General features: G+C 36.2%; 1 protein-coding gene across 1 annotated transcript in view; it reads left to right on the plus strand.

Moving 5' to 3' along the window:
* The window catches only part of LOC149791176 (zinc transporter ZIP4-like), a 49,691-nt gene that overhangs the window by 23,165 nt on the left and 6,426 nt on the right, over window positions 1-20,100 (plus strand). Inside the window, exons 7-12 of the mRNA XM_089969627.1 lie at window positions 45-222; window positions 3,839-4,008; window positions 7,788-7,884; window positions 8,938-8,990; window positions 16,513-16,581; window positions 19,649-19,748. Of these exons, the coding sequence (XP_089825753.1) occupies window positions 45-222; window positions 3,839-4,008; window positions 7,788-7,884; window positions 8,938-8,990; window positions 16,513-16,581; window positions 19,649-19,748 (667 nt within the window). The remainder of the gene's footprint in view (window positions 1-44; window positions 223-3,838; window positions 4,009-7,787; window positions 7,885-8,937; window positions 8,991-16,512; window positions 16,582-19,648; window positions 19,749-20,100) is intronic.

Consider the following 20,100-nt stretch of genomic DNA (forward strand, 5'->3'; position numbering starts at 1 on the left):
AGGCATGTCTCCGTTTCAGCAATATTTTACCATATTTATTTCAGACAAATCGCTGCTACGCTGGTAACCAATTGTTAGCCATTTTTAATGTTGCATCTAATTCTGTAATCACGGAAGACAAATTTCGGGATATTTGTCCCTCGCTTATACAGCAGAAGATTGCCGGTTCCTGTAAAAGAAGAGACAAAGTTAAAACCAGGCATATACCAACAGACGCTGAACGTGAGTTCTCTCTCTCTCTCTCTCTCACACACACACACACACACACACACACACAAGCACACACGCACTCGCACGCATGCACATACGCACAAAATTAGATATACACACATACACACGTATATGTGACTTATTCTGGAAATCAAGTAAAAGCCTGATGCATTCAGATTCTTAAAAGAGCGTCAATAGATGCTAAAAGACACATGGTAAAGGCTGGTGTATTCCTTATTTTTAGAAGAGGGTCGATATACTATAAAACATACATGTTAAAGACTGGTGTATTCCTAATTCTAAGAAGAGGGTCGATATATTATAAAACATAATAATGAGGACTTTGTTTAGCGCCTAATCTTTAGAAGCTCTAAGCGCTTTACAACATTAGACAACACCTATAAGATATAAAACATATACTAATATTATTACAAAAACAAACACCATGAAATTAGAAAAACATTAAAAAAATAAAAAAACATGCTGAGAATATTTCAGGTAGGAAACATTATTAGGTCTTTAAGTTTGCTCTTGCAGTCGAAATAAGTGAGTTTTGAAAGCCCTCTTGAATGTGATCACTGTGTCTTTGTGTCTAAGTTCAGTAGGCAATTCATTCCACGTTGCTGTGCCTTGATATGCAAACGAACGCTGTCCATATGACTTTGTTTTCATAGTGGGAATAATGAGTATACGATTGTCATAAGAGGAGCGTAAGTATCTTGCTGGTGTGTACACATGGCTGAGATCGGACAGGTATATTGGACTAGAGTCCGACAGTGAAACGTAGCACAGAGAACAAATTTTGTGTTTGATTCTGGATATAACGGAAAGCCAGTGTAGGGTGCAGAGAAGCGGGGAGGTGTGCTCTGATCGTGGTACTCTAAGTATGATCCAAGCAGCTGTGTTTGAACTTTTTGAAATTTTTGGAGTAGATATTCAGATGAACCAGACAGAATTGAGTTACAATAGTCCAGTCTTGAAAGTACTAATGAAAACACAAGTGTTTTAGTGGTATCAACTGAACGATATTTGCGAATTGAGCTGATGCGTCTCAGCTCAAGATATGCAGCCTTGCATATGTTGATGACATGTTGGGGCAATGTGAGAGTACTGTCCAGAGTAACACCTAGGTTTTGTACTGATTGTGTGAATTTAATGTTGGCGTTGCTGATATTTATTGTTTGAGGTAAATGATGTGAATGAGAAAGTCTTTGTGTTGTGATCAGAATGGCCTCAGTTTTATCATCATTCATCTGCAGCTTGTTCCATGTCACCCATGATTTCACATCAGAAATGCACCTCTCTACACCTTGGATGGTATCATCAACTTCAGTTGGGTGGCTAGATTTGTATATTTGGGTGCCATCAGCGTACAATAGGTGAGACACTGGATGATGATCTATGACACTTGAGAGCAGCTGAGTGTACAGAATGAAGAGAACATGTCCATGAACAGACCCCTGTGGAACAATACAACATAGATCAACTGGGCTGGAGTGTATTCCATTTGCAGATGCAATTTGTGTCCTGTTGACCAAGTACGACTTGAACCACAGTAAGGCTGTATCATGAATGCCAAATGCATGCTGGAGACGGTAAAGTAATATATCATGGTCTATTGTGTCAAATGCTGCAGACAAAATCAATGAGGGTGAGGACTGTAGTCTTTCCGCTATCCAACGCAGAGAGAATGTCATTAACTACTTTTAGAAGAGTGGTTTCAGTACTGTGGCAAGGGCGATATGCAGATTGTACATTGCTAAAAAGACTGTTTGAATTTAGATGAGATACAAGCTGGGATAGAACAACCTGTTCTAAGATTTTGATATGAATGGGAGATTAGAAACTGGGCGGTAGTTCTTTAAATCGTTATGGTCTAGTGTTAGTTTCTTCAGCAGAGGCTTTACAATGGCAGTTTTGAAAAATGATGTGAATTCCCGGGATGACAGAGAGGTATTAATGACATTAGTTAGTGAAGGCAATACTGGATCTAAGCACTCAAGCAGTAATGATGTTGGAATTGGATCAAGTTCACATGACTTTGGTACACTTTTCGTCACGATTACACGTACAAAATCCATAGATACAAGTTCAAATGCTGCTAATGGTTGCCGCTCAAATTCTGTATCCCAACCGTATGATGCCGACGAGTCAATTGAAATTGTGGTGTCAAGCTTATCTCTAATGGTTTGTACTTTGTCACGGAAGAAATTTGAAAACATGTCCGGAAGGACGACTGGAGAGAAGGTAGTTGGAAGTGGTGTTGATTTGTTCCTTGACATTAGCTTGTTAGTAATCTCGAAGAGCTCTTTGCAGCTGGAACTTTCCATGATCTTTGTAGTGTAGTGGGCTGATTTCGCTGCATGGACTATATTTGTGACATTCTTCTTAGCGACTTCATTGATTTGCTTATGAATACATGTTAAAGACTGGTGTATTCCTAATTCTTAGATGAGGGTCGATAGATTATAAAACATACATGTTAAAGACTGGAATATTCCTAATTCTTAAAGGAGGGCCAATAGACTCTAAAACATACACACTAAAGACTGGTGTATTCCTAATTCTTAGAAGAGGGTTAATAGATTATAAAACATACATGTTAAAGACTGGTGTATTCCTAATTCTTAGAAGAGGGTCGATAGATTATAAAACATACATACTAAAGACTGGTGTATTCCTAATTCTTAGAAGAGGGTCAATAGATTGTAAAACATACGTGTTAAAGACAAACGTAGTGATTTTTTGTGTAATAAGAAGGAACAAGGGAGACAGTCGTTGTGCATAATCTTTGTGGATAAGGATGAGCAAAGGACATTTATCATGTGTATTAAGGAAGGGAAATGGGCATAACTGTGCATTAAGGCGTTACGATTCTGGGTCTTAAACTATGTAACATAAAATAGCGATACAAACAAATTTATTAAAATCGACAAATAATTTATCTAAGTTACAATTTGTAAAGATATGAGACACTTACAGTAAGGTGTACTAAATTCGAAATAATCCTAAATGTTCCATCACAAGTCCAGAAATATAGAATGTTCCAAATGAGTTCATATACTTACTATTTGGTGTACCTCGATGATATAGTCAAGAATGCTCATGAATGAGTTCTCAATAATTCCAAAATAGTGTGTTTATCTAGACAGTGTGTACATAGTAATACCAATGAATGATAGTATTAAATAATTCCTCTCAAAAGTTTACTGGAACGAAACTATAACATCTGATCATAAATTACGAAGGACTAAGAAATGAATGAATAATTGTTTACCAAATCTCCCTTATAAACATTCCCACTTGACTAAGTCGAAATAGAATGTTCTGGAGGGAATTTTATTTCTCCGAATGGAACATTGCTGGGCCTAGTCTTATTGCAAATAAGATCATACTTCAACTCATGCTAAGTAAACATCCTGTTCAGTACTTAAAAGTCATGACAAAAATCAGGTAGGCAAGACTCCATTCCCATCCCTCAATCGCAATCACGGAATAAGAGAAGTTCGCATCTGATCCAATATTTTTCTTTAAGCGATGTTGCGTGAATATGCTTGAAAATGCGATAGGTTTCTCTGAATGTCTCTCTAAGCAATTAACAATAATACCAATGGTTTTGTTCCCTCAGGTTATGGGTATGGATCGCTGGGTATTTTTCTGTGTTGCCTGTGTTCCGTTGCTGGTGCTTTCATCATCCCTTGTGCAAAAAAGAGCCTATATCGTGTGATGATGGCGTCATTTCTGGGGCTTGCTGTAGGGACATTAACGGCAGATGCGTTAATTCACCTATTACCTGAGGTACATGGCGAGTGACATTAAACTGGGTACAAACTGTATACTACGGGTAACCAAATGACGTTAAATTATGTGAGAAAATGACCAAATGATGTTACAATACACGAGAACGTGACAAATTGGTGTAAAAGTATGTGAGAACTTGACCATATGATATTAAATTGTGTGAAAAAGTAACCAAATGATGTTAAAATATGTGAGAGAATAATCAAAGGATGATATGAAAGCGTCATTGTTCGTTCATAAAAATCAGCTAAATACTCTATACATCTTGCAACATTAAACCTGTTCAGAGGAACAATAAAAGCGTCTGATTCAAAACTTTTGTAAAATTTCCAACCGGTTATTATGCTCTGTGTTTCAGTAAACGGTATGGAAGGTGTATTTTTTAAAAGTAAAACACATAACATACTTAATTATTAACATAGCATACTTGTGTCAGTTGTTGTGATTATTAACATAGCATACTTGTGTGCAATTGTTGAAATTATTAACACCAAAGGAATTTAGCTGGCAATATAGAAAAAGATTCCAATATTCCTTACAGTCAAGGGTTATGGATCATAACTCCAACAGAGTTCGTGGTAAATCTTTAATTATTTGTATATACATATTAGACCCGTGATGCAAAATTTGGTACAAATACTAAACTATGATATATATATATATATATATATATATATATATATATATATATATATATATATATATATATATATATATATATGTGTGTGTGTGTGTGTGTGTGTAGATAAATAGATAGATATGCCGTTTGCTTTTGAGAACTGGTGAGAGTGAACAAATCTGTCCACAATTTCCTTTTCACAGCCTACATACAGATCTGTCCACAATTTCCTTTTCACAGCGTACATACAAATCTGTTCACAACGTCCTTTTCAAAGCGCACATATAAATCTGTCCAAAATTTCCTTTTCACAACACACGAATAAAACTGTCCTTATTTTCCTTTTCACAGCGTACATATAAAACTGTCCACGATTTCCTTCTCACAGCGTAATCACAAATCTATCCACAATTTACTTTTAACAGCGTACATGCAAATCTGTCCACAATTTCCTTTTCACAGCGTACATACAAATCTGTTCACAACGTCCTTTTCAAAGCGCACATATAAATCTGTCCAAAATTTCCTTTTCACAACACACGAATAAAACTGTCCTTATTTTCCTTTTCACAGCGTACATATAAAACTGTCCACGATTTACTTCTCACAGCGTAATCACAAATCTATCCACAATTTCCTTTTCACAGCGTACATACAAATCTGTTCACAACGTCCTTTTCAAAGCGCACATATAAATCTGTCCAAAATTTCCTTTTCACAACACACGAATGAAACTGTCCTTGTTTTCCTTTTCACAGCGTACATATAAAACTGTCCACGATTTCCTTCTCATAGCGTAATCATAAATCTATCCACAATTTACTTTTAACAGCGTAAATGCAAAATTCTCCTCAATTTCCTTTACATACAAAACAGTTCCATATATATTTTTATCGGACCAGTACTCTATATGTACTTTTGACTATTAATAAGTTTTTGCTTTTCTTGTCCAACCTTTTCTGCCCATCAAATTGTCCGACACAAAGTTTTTTCTTCAAATTAAGACACTACTCAAAAGAAAAATATATTTCCCCAAAAGACATTAGCTATTAACAGAACACTTGAAAAATGCTCTCATGCGTTTGTCATCTTAGAAAAATACTTAAATCTAAAATCTCCCATAAGATATCTTTTTAGCGATACATACATATCTATAGATGATGATGATGTTCGATTATCGGTGTCAACGAGGACAATTTAATGTCATCGATTCACTGGGGTTGGATCCGGAGATGGCTGATCCAGTATCTTCATTTTCTTGGTCAGGAGAGTGCTGCCATCTGAGCTCAAGAGTGGGGCTGTGCCTGATGTTACTGGGCCATAAACATCACGAAGAGCACTATAGAAATTCTTCATGTCGTGTCAGTCGGCAAAGAACTGGATATCATCAGTATTTTGGCTCCGCCATGTGTCCTGCATCTCGCGCTGTTTATTTTGCACAGCTTGGCGGACTCTGCTGAATACACTTTTCTTTGCAGCGGACTTGGGGTCGATGTTGTATGCATGATGGAGACCATGCTGGAGACCATGCTTCTCCTCTAGCAGGGACTGTATTTCTTCATAGTTCTGGTCTATCCAGTCTTGGTGCTCTAGCGCAGTGACGCCAAGGGTTTCAGATGTAGCAGAATATACCATATGTTTGAAGGCCGCCCAGCATTTCTCTACGTCATTGGTATCAGAGTCATTGGTTTCTAGCTGGCTTGTCGGAGCTTCGGTCAGAGCTTGCTCAGTGTTGCCGACTTTCAGCCTGGAGATGTTGAGTCGTTATATATATATATATATATATATATATATATATATATATATATATATATATATATATATATATATATATATATATATATATATATGTATGTGTGTGTGTGTGTGTGTATATATATATATATATATATATATATATATATATATATATATATATATATATATATATGTATGTGTGTGTGTGTGTGTGTGTGTGTATATATATATATATATATATATATATATATACTTAGATATCTACATACATAGATATACAGAGTTAAAGCACGGTTGGTTGTCTGCCCTAACTACATGTGTCAATACAGGTAAAACACGGTTGTCTGTCCTGACTACGTGTGAGAACACAGTGTAAAACACGGTTGTCTGTCCTGACTACGTGTGAGAACACAGTGTAAAACACGGTTGTCTGTCCTGACTACGTGTGAGAACACAGTGTAAAACACGGTTGTCTGTCCTGACTACGTGTGAGAACACAGAGTATGTGTATTTTATACAAGTTCAAATCAAGTTAGGTAAAATAAGATACACAACATTTATATACATCACCAAAAAAGTCGAGTCGACTTGCATCACTTTCTTTTCAGATTTATTAATATGAACCTGAGGCATACCTTCCAGCAGTTATATGCTTGTCGTTTACAGTTGTCTGCGTGTCATATGCAGGTGTCTGCATGTCATATGCAGGTGCTTGCGTGTCATTTACAGGTGTCTACGTGTCATAGGCAGGTATCTGTGTGTCATATGCAGGTGTCTGCGTGTCATATGCATGTGTATGTACGTCATATGCAGGTATCTGCGTGTCATTTACAAGTGTCTGCGTCTCATATGCAGATTTCTGCGTGTCATATGCAGTTGTCGATACGTCATATGCAGGTGTCTGCGTGTCATTTATATGTGTTTGCGTGTCATAGGCAGCTGTCTGCGTGTCATATGCAGGTGTATGCATGTTAGTAAGAGTGGAATCTTCATACAGGTTTAAATTTGACCGTTTTTAAATCCTAATTTGATAATGCTATACACGAGTATATATGAAATTCATATCATCATTTAATTTTAATTTAATGATGCTATACACCAGTGTATACGAAATTCATATAGTTTTTATTTGTTACATCCGAACAAATCTGATATTTTCTTCCATAAATATGGTTAAGTTAAAAGAATTACTGAAAGAAACAAACAGCTATCTAATTACTGAAAGAATAAACACAGTTACTGTAATTACTGAAAGAAAAGTATTTTTATTATCTTAGAGGTCAATTATTTAACGTAGTCTATACATGTCTATATATCAAGTAATAAATACAAAAATCAATAAATAACAAATTAAGTGAATAAATAAATAAATAATTAAATCAATGGATAAATAAATAAATAAATAAACATGTTTCCACAGGCATTTGGAGCGGTAGAAGAAGAGGAAATGCATCACGAAGAGAATACGAGTGTCGGGGTTGAACCATATATCTGGTATGGTTTGGCAGCATGTGGGGGTAAGATAAATATTGTATTATTCGCCAAATTAAGCTAAAATCATCGTATATTTACATCCCTTGCTGTCTTGAGCTCAGTGAGTTTAATGAAATAAGGAATGACACATGTATTTGAATACTGTAAAGTGTATCTTCCCTTTGTTCCAGTTGGGAAATGTAATAGCAGTGTCGAAGGCATGGGCGGAAGAAAATTAATTCCACCCGGTTGTCCAAATATTGTAGTATGTTTTACTGGACTCTGATGTTTTGACATACATCAGTATAGTCCTGGGTTCATTGGTACTCCGTTTCTTTTTTCTCCAAGAGTTCTTCTTGGTTGTACACAGTTCAAGTTTTAAACCCCGTCAAATTTTCATTGCGTTGCAAGAATCTTGTGAAATCACGTAAAATCTCGTCAAAACTTGTCCTTGTCACTGCTTTAATTGATATCACGATATTATTAAAACTGTGAATCTTTCCAGTATATCTCTGACCAAATCTTCCTTCAACTATTTTTTTTGGTTTAATTTAAATTTTTTTGTGTGTTATGATAGTTGTTCTTTGCATTTATTTTATATTAATACATCACTACATCACAAACTAAGACGGATAGATATATTAATAGAAAGGCTGATAGAGCGATTAATCGAAAGATAGATTGATTCAAAGATTAAGAGATTGATAGAAAATTGATAAATTGATTGATATGAATATTAATTGATTGAGTGATATCTAGATTGATAGAAAATTGATAAATTGATTAATAGAAAATTCATAAATCGATTGATGGAAAATTTATAAATTGATTGATAGAACTATTAACTGGATAGTGATAGATAGTGATAGACTGATTGATAGAAAATTGATTAATTTATTGATAGAAACGTCATAAATAAATTGATATAAAAGTTGATAAATTGATTGATAAAAATATTAGTTAATTGAGTGATAGATTGATTGATAGAAAGATTGATAGATGCGTATCAAATATAGCAAGTTGTGTGAAGCTTTGAGACGCTGAGAATGAGGATTCGTCACATAGTAACATATAACTTATTCGTCATTGTCTTTCAGGAATCTGGCTCTTTTACATATTCGAGTCTCTGATGGTAATACTTCGGCAACGGGTGAGTATTTAAAACCAAATAGAAGCAAGATAAACAGAAAGATATCTGCGTAACAAAATATTCGTCTCTCAAGAGTTGCTCGCCAGAAAGGTTTAATATGAATTGTCCTTGACCTACTAAACGTCATGCTGGTATTGGATCCAATCATGCAATGACTCTTCCAGGTTGGTAACCTTATTTTCAGACCTTCGCCATTTTGACATCAAACCAACATTATTTTGCTCCTGTTTATCAATATCCCTCCATTAATTCTTGTTTATTACTGTGACTAATAGTCACAGTCCATTCACATTGACTCGCCTTGGCGCACAGGATTGTGAAAATTCCTTGTGGGTTGGGGTTGAGGAAGGCAGACCTTCTAGTTGATGCTTATTACGGCGATAAACAAACTGACTTAGCGGAGAGTGAACAAAGAGTATCCGAATGGCCTGAGAAGATATGACATTCAACACTGTAATATATATATTGCACAGCGTGCAATATTAAGTTCTGTACAATGTAAAGGCCACGTTTAATTACCGAAATAATTAGAAACATTTAAAACTGCCAGCTGAAAAACACCACTGCATACTTTGAGGGCGGGGGGAGGGGAATTCTGGACCTTCTGGCTCTGGTCGACAAATAAGGAGCTTAGAGCTTAGAGTGGTATGAAACCATGTCACCTTCAATTGCGAAGCTCTGTGATATCAAGAATGATTGTTGTTGTTGCTGGTGGAGGCGGTGGTTTTTGTTTCTCTTCTGATTCCTACCTACCAAAACCTGTACAATAATTACGGTAGTTAACTCATATTATTATTATGTATATAGAGTTTGTTTATGAACAGTATAACCGTCACATAAAGGCGCTATTCAAATAGATAAATAAATAGATACATTTGTTGGGGTAACTTAATTTGCTTTCATAAACTATTTCCCTCTAAAACCAACATGATCGAGACATTGTTCAAAATCAGAACAAACATTAAAGTTCGCTGTAGTACATTAACAATAAATTCACAAAAGTAAATTGGAGTGCTTTTTCAATATTGACAATGAAAATTATCTTTCAAGATAATATACAAATGGTTTTGTTTTGAACAAAAGCAAATTAATTTTTAAAATTATTTATGTTTGGAAATGGAGTTTTGTAATGATCATCAGTGATCGACTTCAGTTTAGGATCTTGACACTGTTTTCCTGACATAAAATGATAAATACCAAGGAACTATTGTTGACAAAGTTTAGGATCTTGACACTCTTTTCCTGACATAAAATGATAAATACCAAAGAACTATTGTTGACAAAGTTTAGGATCTTGACACTGTTTTCCTGACATAAAATGATAAATACCAAGGAACTATTGTTGGCAAAGTTTAGGATCTTGACAGTGTTTTCCTGACATAAAATGATAAATACCAAGGAACTATTGTTGACAAAGTTTAGGATCTTGACACTGTTTTCCTGACATAAAATGATAAATACCAAGGAACTATTGTTGGCAAAGTTTAGGATCTTGACACTGTTTTCCTGACATAAAATGATTAATGCAAAGGAACTATTGTTGACAAAGTTTAGGATCTTGACACTGTTTTCCTGACATAAAATGATAAATACCAAGGAACTATTGTTGGCAAAGTTTAGGATCTTGACACTGTTTTCCTGACATAAAATTATAAATACCAAGGAACTATTGTTGACAAAGTTTAGGATCTTGACACTGTTTTCTTGACATAAAATGATAAATACCAAAGAACTATTGTTGACAAAGTTTAGGATCTTGACGTTGTTTTTCAGAAATAAAATGATAAATACCAAATAACTATTGTTGACAAAGTTTAGGATCTTGACACTGTTTTCCTGACATAAAATGATAAATACCAAGGAACTATTGTTGACAAAGTTTAGGATCTTGACACTGTTTTCCTGACATAAAATGATTAATGCAAAGGAACTATTGTTGACAAAGTTTAGGATCTTGACACTGTTTTCCTGACATAAAATGATAAATACCAAGGAACTGTTGTTGACAAAGTTTATGATCTTGGCACTGTTTTCCTGACATAAAATGATAAATACCAAGGAACTATTGTTGACAAAGTTTAGGATCTTGGCACTGTTTTCCTGACATAAAATGATAAATACCAAGGAACTATTGTTGGCAAAGTTTAGGATCTTGACACTGTTTTCCTGACATAAAATGATAAATACCAAGGAACTATTGTTGACAAAGTTTAGGATCTTGACACTGTTTTCCTGACATAAAATGATAAATACCAAGGAACTATTGTTGACAAAGTTTAGGATCTTGACACAGTTTTCCTGACATAAAATGATTAATGCCAGGGAACTATTGTTGACAAGATTCATACTTTACTTTATATGCACATTTATATAGACCTTTGATAGTTTAATATGTATTCAAATTACAGTCATGTCAATTTTTAGAGTAGCATTGTTGAACGAGTATCAAATGGTAACGTTGCGATTATTGTTTTTGACTCTTTTGAACTTTGAGGATCGTGTGAATATCAGATGTATTTCCCCATCTTGTGCAGCAACAGTCCTAGAAAGTGACAAAATGCATTGTAAAATAACATCCAATAGTTGAACTGCTAGATATAATTTATCCTCTGTGAAAGACAAGGTTTTAGGTTTTACGTACCAGTCGTGTCTCTGTTGCTTATACCAGTCGTGTCTCTGTTGCTTATACCAGCCGTGTCTCTCTTGCTTATACCAGTCGAGTTTCTCTTGCTTATACCAGTTGCGTCTCTCTTGCTTATACCAGTCGTGTCTCTCTTGCTTATACCAGTCGTGTTTCTCTTGCTTATACCAGTCGTGTCTGTCTTGCTTATACCAGCCTTACTTCTCTTGCTTATGCCAGTCGTGTATCTCTTGCTTATACCAGTCGTGTCTCTCTTGCTTATACAGTCGTGTCTCTCTTGCTTATACCAGCCTAGATTCTTATCAACATGAATCCCATAAGGTTTTGTGTCAATACTTTCAATTTAATTATTGAAGATATTCAATACAAGATATGGATTTTCGTTCACTGATAATCTTGCTACAAAACTGCCTTGGATTTTCGGAGACTGATAACCATGTTATTCAGTTATAACCATTATTCAATATTATACAAGTGTTCACCCAATGTTTTAGTTCACACTTATAAGGCTGGAACAAGCCGTAAGTAAAATAGTATCATCAGCATGCAGATAAAGTTTTGAATGTTGAAGATACAGGCGCAGATCACGTTTCTCAGCTGCATTTACCAGTCATTTCTAAGGCTGTCGCACCGGCATTGACTTGACTACGCCAACCAGATCGATCAGCAGCGAGACTCTCCCAGCTGTCAGGGTCAATGCCTAATTTCTTTAGCAAGGCCTTGAGGGTGTCCTTGTATCTCTTTTGTGACCACAGTGAGATCTCTTACCTTGCTGTAGCACTTCATGGAAGACCTTCTTAGGAAGGCGTTCTACCGTTATGCGTACAACATGGCCAGCTCATCGGAGTTGTGCCTTGCACAGTATGGTGTGGATGCTTGTCGTGCCGGTCTGAGGGAGCACCTCTGTGTTCGGTACCTTGTTTTGCCATCTGATTTTCAGTAGTTCTCTCAGGGAGCTCGTATGGAAGTGGTTAAATTTTTTACATGGCGGCTATACACAGTCCAGGTCTCGCAGGTATAGAGGAGGGTGGGGAGAAAAACCGCTGTGTAGACTTTGAGTTTGGTGGCAATATTGATGCCTCTCCTATCCCATATATTTGAGCAGAGTCTGCCAAATGCTACGCTGGCTTTGGCAATCCTGGTGTTGATCTCATCGTCTATGTTGGCTGGTTGTGAACGGGTGCTGCCGAGGTATGTGTACCTGTCTACAGTTTTGAGCTTTAGGCTATAGACAGTGATGGACGGTTACAGGTAATCTTCTCCAGAAGCTGCCCAATGCAGAACCTGGGTTTTGCTTATAGAGATTGAGAGTCTGAAGTTAGTGCACCCTGTGGAAAACGGTCCATGCTCTGCTGCATGCCAGCCTCCGTACTGGAGTCGAGGGCCCAGTAATCTGTAAACAGGAGGTCGCTAATGTTCTCAATTTCGACTTTGGTTTTGGTTTGAATCCCCCTAAGGTTGAACAACTTCACCATCCAGACGGTATAGGAGACCTACTCCCACATCACTGTCTTTGAAAGCGTCCATCAACATTGCGGAGAATATGAGGCTGAAGAGAGTGGGGGCTAACACGCATCCTTGTTTCACGTCATTCGTAACTGCAAAGAGTATGGAATAGTTACCCTTGTTCTGGATTCTGGCAAGTATGCCATCACGAAAATGCCTTACCATTTCATTTAAGAATTCTGGACATCCAAATTTGGCCATGATCTTCCAAAGGCCTTCCCGGCTGACATTGTCGAATTCCTTAGTCAGGTCCACACATGTGTTGTATAGATGGACAATTTGTTCAAGACGCTTTATTTTGCATCTGACTGGCTGCAAAGATCATGTCGATGGTGACTCTCTCCTTTCTGAAACCACACTGACTTTCTTGCAGTAGGCCATGATCAAGGTGCTCTGTGAGTCTGTTCATCAGTAACCTGGTGAGGATGTTGCCTTCGATGCAGAGTAGAGAGATTCTGTTATGATTGTCGCAGGACTCACGATTGCCTTTACGTGTGTAAATGTGAATGATAGATACATCTTTGAATTTCTGGGATATGTGCTTCTGCTTCCACATCCCACAGAATATTTATGTTAGTCTTTCCACTAACTTAGGCCCACCAGACTTGTAGATCTCAGCTGGGATGGAGTCTGCTACTGGAGCTTTCCAACTAGAAAGGAGCTCAATAAGTTTCCAACATTGTTGGAAGGTCAGCCAATCTATCGTTGATCTCCATCTGGGGTAGACGGTCGATCACTTCATCGTTTATGGAAGACGGAATGTTGAGGACACAGCAAAGGTGTCCCACCCAGCGTTCCAGTATCTTCTCCTTCTCGGTTATGAGAGTGCTGCCATCGGTGCTGCCTGTTGTTCCTGAGCCATAAACATAACAAATAGTATTATAGAAATATTTCATGTTGTGTCTGGCGGCAAAGGACTGAATGACATCAGTAGGTCGGCTCAGCCATGTGTCCCGCATCTTGCGCAGTGTTTTCTGCACAGCTTGGCGGACTCTGCTGAAGGCATCTTTCTTTGTAGCGGACTTGGGGTCGATGTTCTACGCACGTTGGAGACGATGCTTCTCTTCCAGCAGGGACTGATGAATTTCTTAACATTTATAGTCAAACCAGTATTGATGCTTTCGCGCAGTGACGCCAAGGTTTTTTGATGCAGCAGAGTAAACCAGCATTTATCTACATCGTTGGTATCTGAGTCTTTCGTGAGTCCTGTAACAGAGCCTGCTCAGTGTTGCAGAATTTAAATCTGGAGATGTTGAATCTCTTTGGGACGTAAATTACCGTGGATGTCTGTGAGGTTGAATTCTGAGATTCATATTGGAAATCAGTAGCCTGTGGTCTATCCAGCAGTCAGCACCGCACATTGGCCTTGGTCACATGGACATCCTGCCTGTCATTCCTACGGACTAAGATGTATTCTATCAGATGCCAATGCTTAGACCGTGGGTTCATCCAAGTTGTTTCATTACGGTTAGACAGACTGAAGGCTGTGTTTGTGATCAGGAGATCATATGTTGCGTACATCCTTAAGAGCAGATGTAAATTGCTGTTGCAGTTCCCAATGCCAAATGTAACCATAACTCCCTCCCACGAGATGTGGTCCTCGCCAACTCTGGCGTTAAAATCACCAAGAATGAGCAGCTTGTCTGACTTTGGTACTGATGCAATCAGAGCTTCCAGATCATGTTAGAACATGTCTTTGGCTTCCTCCGAGTTGGTCATGGTTGGTGCAAACGCACTAATGAGTGTGGCTTGATTTTTGTCCATGTAAGTGTAGCTTCAGCATTATAAGCCGGTCATTAATTCCCTTTGGTAAGATGGAGAGCTTATTCAACAAACTCGACTTGACAGCGAAACCAACTCCAGACTCCCGACGTTCATCGGTGCCACGTCCATTTCTGAAAAAGATTTAGCCAGCTCCAACGTCAGTCAATTGGCCCTAATCTGCCAAGCGAGTTTCACTCAGGGCTGCTATCTCTATCCTGTAGCGAGCACGTTCTCTTGCAATCAGGGCAGTTCTTGTCTATGGTTTATCAGCCTCTACACAATCAAATAAATTGTCATATTCCACATACCAAGAGTGAGTGGAACCTTTTGGGTTATCTTTGTGTTTCGACCTGCTGGTTGGGGTGGTTGAAGCAGGCTTTTAAAAGGCAACTTGAAGTCCCTTCCTCAGGTTACGGAGGTAAGCAGCGCTATCATGAAGAGATCTGCGTAGTCGCTCGGACAGCTGCCGACATCCATTTCTGCTTCATGTCAGTGGAAGACGGCCCTACGGTCCGAGCCGCCAGCTTGCATGTCCGCCATGACGGCTGACAATGCATCCACACCTGCAGCTTCGAAGCTCGCATATCGCCGCCGGACTTTGGCGCGGGTGATGACATAAATGACTTGCGCGAGAGTTGGATTAAAGTGAGGAAGAGTTGCGCTGCATCAGCCTCAATCTCTCGACCAGTTCCCACTTTGTCACGTAGCACGACGTAGTCAATACGGCTGGAATTGAGACAGGATTCAGCGGATGACCAAGGCTTCGTTCGTGTCTTGCCGTACTCTTAGCCCTCCACGTATTGTTCGTATTATGCAGATGGACATTTTACACAGGCATATTTATCATCTAATTGCATTAGGGGTTTAAAATCTTGTTGCTATGAGCACGAAGTCACTGAATTCATCTGATCATGTCTGTTCTTCTGATTCAAATCACGAGACTAGTTTCTAGTGTAAAATATAATGAAAGCAACACATATATTAATTTTATTTTCGGCCATTTAATTATCCGTCCATGTATCTATGAATCTCTCTCTCTCTTTATATATATATATATATATATATATATATATATATATATATATATATATATATATATATATATATATATATAGATAGATAGATAGATAGATAGATAGATAGATCTACCTATTTATCTATCTATCTATATCAATATATCTGTCTATCTGTCTATCTATCTATCTATCTATATATATATATATATATATATATATATATATATATATATATATATATATATATATATATATATATATATATATATATATATATATCTGTATATAAGTCTATGTATCTATCTATCTGTCTGTATAGCTATCTATATATCGATCTATCTATCTAACTAACTATCTATCTATCTATCTATCTATCTATCTATCTATCTATCTATCTATCTATCTATCTATCTATCTATCTATCTATCCCAGTGTGCGCACTTTGGTCGATGTTAATGCGTTCAGTGTTCAAACCGTCCTCTAACAATATATATATATATATATATATATATATATATATATATATATATATATATATATATATATATATATATATATATATATATATATATATGCAAATCTATATTTATCACAGGAAAGCAAGCAGATTAAATTCCACGAGGAACTGCAGACCGATATCGCCATTATCGAGAAGGCTTCACAAGTATGTACAATATTAGCCATATTTGTTTTAAAAGAAGAAATATAAACAACATATATAACAAACCAACAACAAATTAGCACCGCCTGTTATCAGTTATCATTTGCGATAATAATCAGTACATATGTATTACCAGGCCTCCACAATGGATGAGAGAGGCCTGGTGCCAATTTGAGAGTTTGATTCTGGAAAGCTGGAAATGAATTGAATCCCGAAACAAACCCTTATAATTTATTTACTATACAAAGGTTTAAAAGACAACTAACGCAAATATATTTATTATCTTCGGAAATTCATGGCCCTTTTAATGGTCGAGGCCCGGGCTATATGGCAGCCTAGCTCTGTGTATTGCAAGACTTGTGATATGTTGTATAATATTGGCCTTTGGTGACGGGAGTAAAACGTTATAGGAACCAGTTTATCTTATATTGATCGATTCGAAGTTCATACAGTTGTATGACATGCCAGTATACAAAGGTCGATAATTATTGTATGACATGATTTGAAAGAGAAGGGTTAACTCGTTTAATTACTTTACTTAAGACAGTGGTCTACACATATGATTTACATTTTTTAATGGAAAATATTGAAATTCAGCATGTCTCTGTATAAACTGCATCATGACTGCGTTATATCGTGAATGAGTGTAAATCATATGACACTTAGTCAACCAATGAAAAAGTGTTTCCATTAGTAATCACGTGATAATAAAATTACAGAATCAAAATAAATTTCTTTCCCAGGTATGCAAATATGTAAATGTAGCCGTTGCCGTCGACTATTTTCACTCTTCTGTTTACACTTTTATCCACACAAAAATTAGCGTAACTCTCCAGCATCCCGTCTTCATTAAGCTGTTTGCTTATGTTCTTGAGTTTAGCCTTGGATTATTTAGCCATCTCAGAATGAGATCTCGAATTTAATTATCAACAGCTACACTGTAGTGGTTTGCCAAACTTTATCTCGTTCTGTGAAACTTCACATGAGAAAGCGACAAACGTTATTTTATTTTCTTCTGCTAAATTAGAATGTGCGTGTTATTTTATTACTTTTATCATACATGTAAAAAAGTACTTAAACTTGACCAGAGGCAGAATCCTTAGTCAATTATTCATTCATTCTGAGGAAACCCTGTATTTGCCACTGATACATAAGTTGAATGGATGGTTTCATTAATATTTCACTATTCACATTTGTTATTATTATTATTATTATTATTATTATTATCATTATTATTATTATTATCGGATGTTTATAAGATAGAAATAACTGGTCACATTGCTAAAGTGAATTCCCAAATGTCACGTGGGCGGATTTCTTATCGCGATCCAGGGCACTTACCACGTAGTCGGGGCTCTAGGTCTAAGGTGCTTGCCTTGCAGATCAATGTCATCTCAGGCTGGGTAAACGTGGATATATAAGAAAACTTTCCAGTAGCCTCCATTGGTTCGGAGGTTCTTTTAGGGCATTTTCCTTTTTTTTTACTTTCCAAAGTTACTGGCTGTCATGTAGAGCATATCGTGTGCTAAAACATGGCGTTTAACGTACAAAAACCAACCAAACAACCAGCTAATAATATAATCATTTCATCTGTTTCGGAAGTAAATTCTACACCATTATGCTGTTAGTCCAGTTCTGCAGCCTAAAGTGGAGCGTACAATAAAAACTAGTGCAAACTTATATTACAATTATATGGTCTTAAAATAAGTCATAGAAAAGACCGAGAAGCAACAAGCTCTGTAAATTCAACAAATAATTTATTTCCCATGAATACAAATTGAAAACTGTATTTAAAAAACCCAGAAACTTACGGCATTGCTTATTTAATTCTAAATAATCCCAAAATTACAAACACATGTACTAATAATTAAAGTTCAAATAAACTTTAGTGGCAATCCAAATTAAATCCAATGCTGGATGTGTTGATGTGCCTGTGGTGGCAAGTGCAGTGGTGATGTGCCAACAGTATTTTGCTGAAGAACAGTAATCCAATCCAAAAATATATCCTCATTTGAAATTTGACTGTAAATTCAAGTTTCTACTTCCAAGAATGTTATTTGTAAAGATAAGGATCACTTGAGCTAAACAATCTGAATAAATAAAATTCCAGCCCAGGTGACCTGTTAGACACAACAAATACAGCAAATTTTTCTCAGATCTTGAAACACGAATAATTAGTTTCTGGTAAAACAAGATGATATAGTCCTCTACCGGTTGCAATTAGCATTTTCAAAACACAAAAACCTAATGGAAAGTTTCCTTCTGGAAGGTTCATAATGCTAACAAATAAATTCTTTGTTATAATTAGAAGTCTTATATAATTTAAAATGTAGTAAACAACAGGTATTTCCGGCATTTCTAAAACTATAATAAAAAATAAAGCAAACAACAGGTATTTTCGGCATTTCTAAAATTATAATATACAATATAGTAAACAACATGTATTTCTGGCATTTTTAAAATTATAATATCAAATAAAGTAAAAAAAGGGATTTGCGGCATTTCTAAAATTATAATATAAGATATAGTAAAAAAAGGTATTCCCGGCATTTCTAAAATTATAATAAAACATATAGTAAACAAAGGTATTTCCGGCATTTCTAAAATTAGAATATATCATCTGGTAAACGAAAGGTATTTCCGGCATTTCTCAAATCGGAATATAACACATGGTAAACAAAAGGTATTTCCGGCATTTCTCAAATTAGAATATAACATATAGTTAGCAAACTTTATTTCCGGCATTTCTAAAATTAGAATATAACATATGGTAAACAAAAGATAGGCCTGGTATTGCATGGGGAATTTCTAGACTCGGATTGAGATAGACATTTTGTTTACGAAACCAACATCACTGAATCAGGTCAGGTAGAAAATGAACTTGATTTTGGATCAGTCGAGCATATAATGTAACCGTATCGATACCAAATAATGAAATAAAAGAAATTAAAAGAGACTAACAAACAAACAAGTCACATTATATATATATATATATATATATATATATATATATATATATATATATATATATATATATATATATATAATTTAAATTACGTCTCTCTTGAAGCAGAACGGACATGGTTCCATTCCCCCGCTACAGACGTCTGGTGGAACTGGGCATGGCCATTCCCATGGGGCAATCACATATACAGCGGGCGAAAACCAAGGTAAGTACTGTGGGATGTATCACTGTTTTCAGCAGCTATCACAGGAAAAGCCGAACTTAATAGTCATTTTGTCGCAACAAACGTTTCGAAGCTACAGTTTTATGTAGAGGAGATTAAACCTTTAGAAAAACCTTGTATGCTTTAATTTTTAATTTTCTTCATAAGCCAAAATTGTGATTTCAGCTTTAACTTTTATTTCAAATAAAGCGTTATATAGTCATATTTTTTCAAAATATTTTTCAAAGAGGTTTCATGGCTTTAATGCAAATTGTACATCCTCAATTTTTGCATGAGAGACTCTTATTCAAAATTCTATTTAAAACTAAATTCGAGATGTTTTATTTGTACAATT

The sequence above is a fragment of the Sinohyriopsis cumingii genome, chromosome 9 (assembly GCF_028554795.1).
Source record: "Sinohyriopsis cumingii isolate HCF-2022 chromosome 9, ASM2855479v2, whole genome shotgun sequence".
Lineage (NCBI taxonomy): Eukaryota > Metazoa > Mollusca > Bivalvia > Unionida > Unionidae > Sinohyriopsis > Sinohyriopsis cumingii.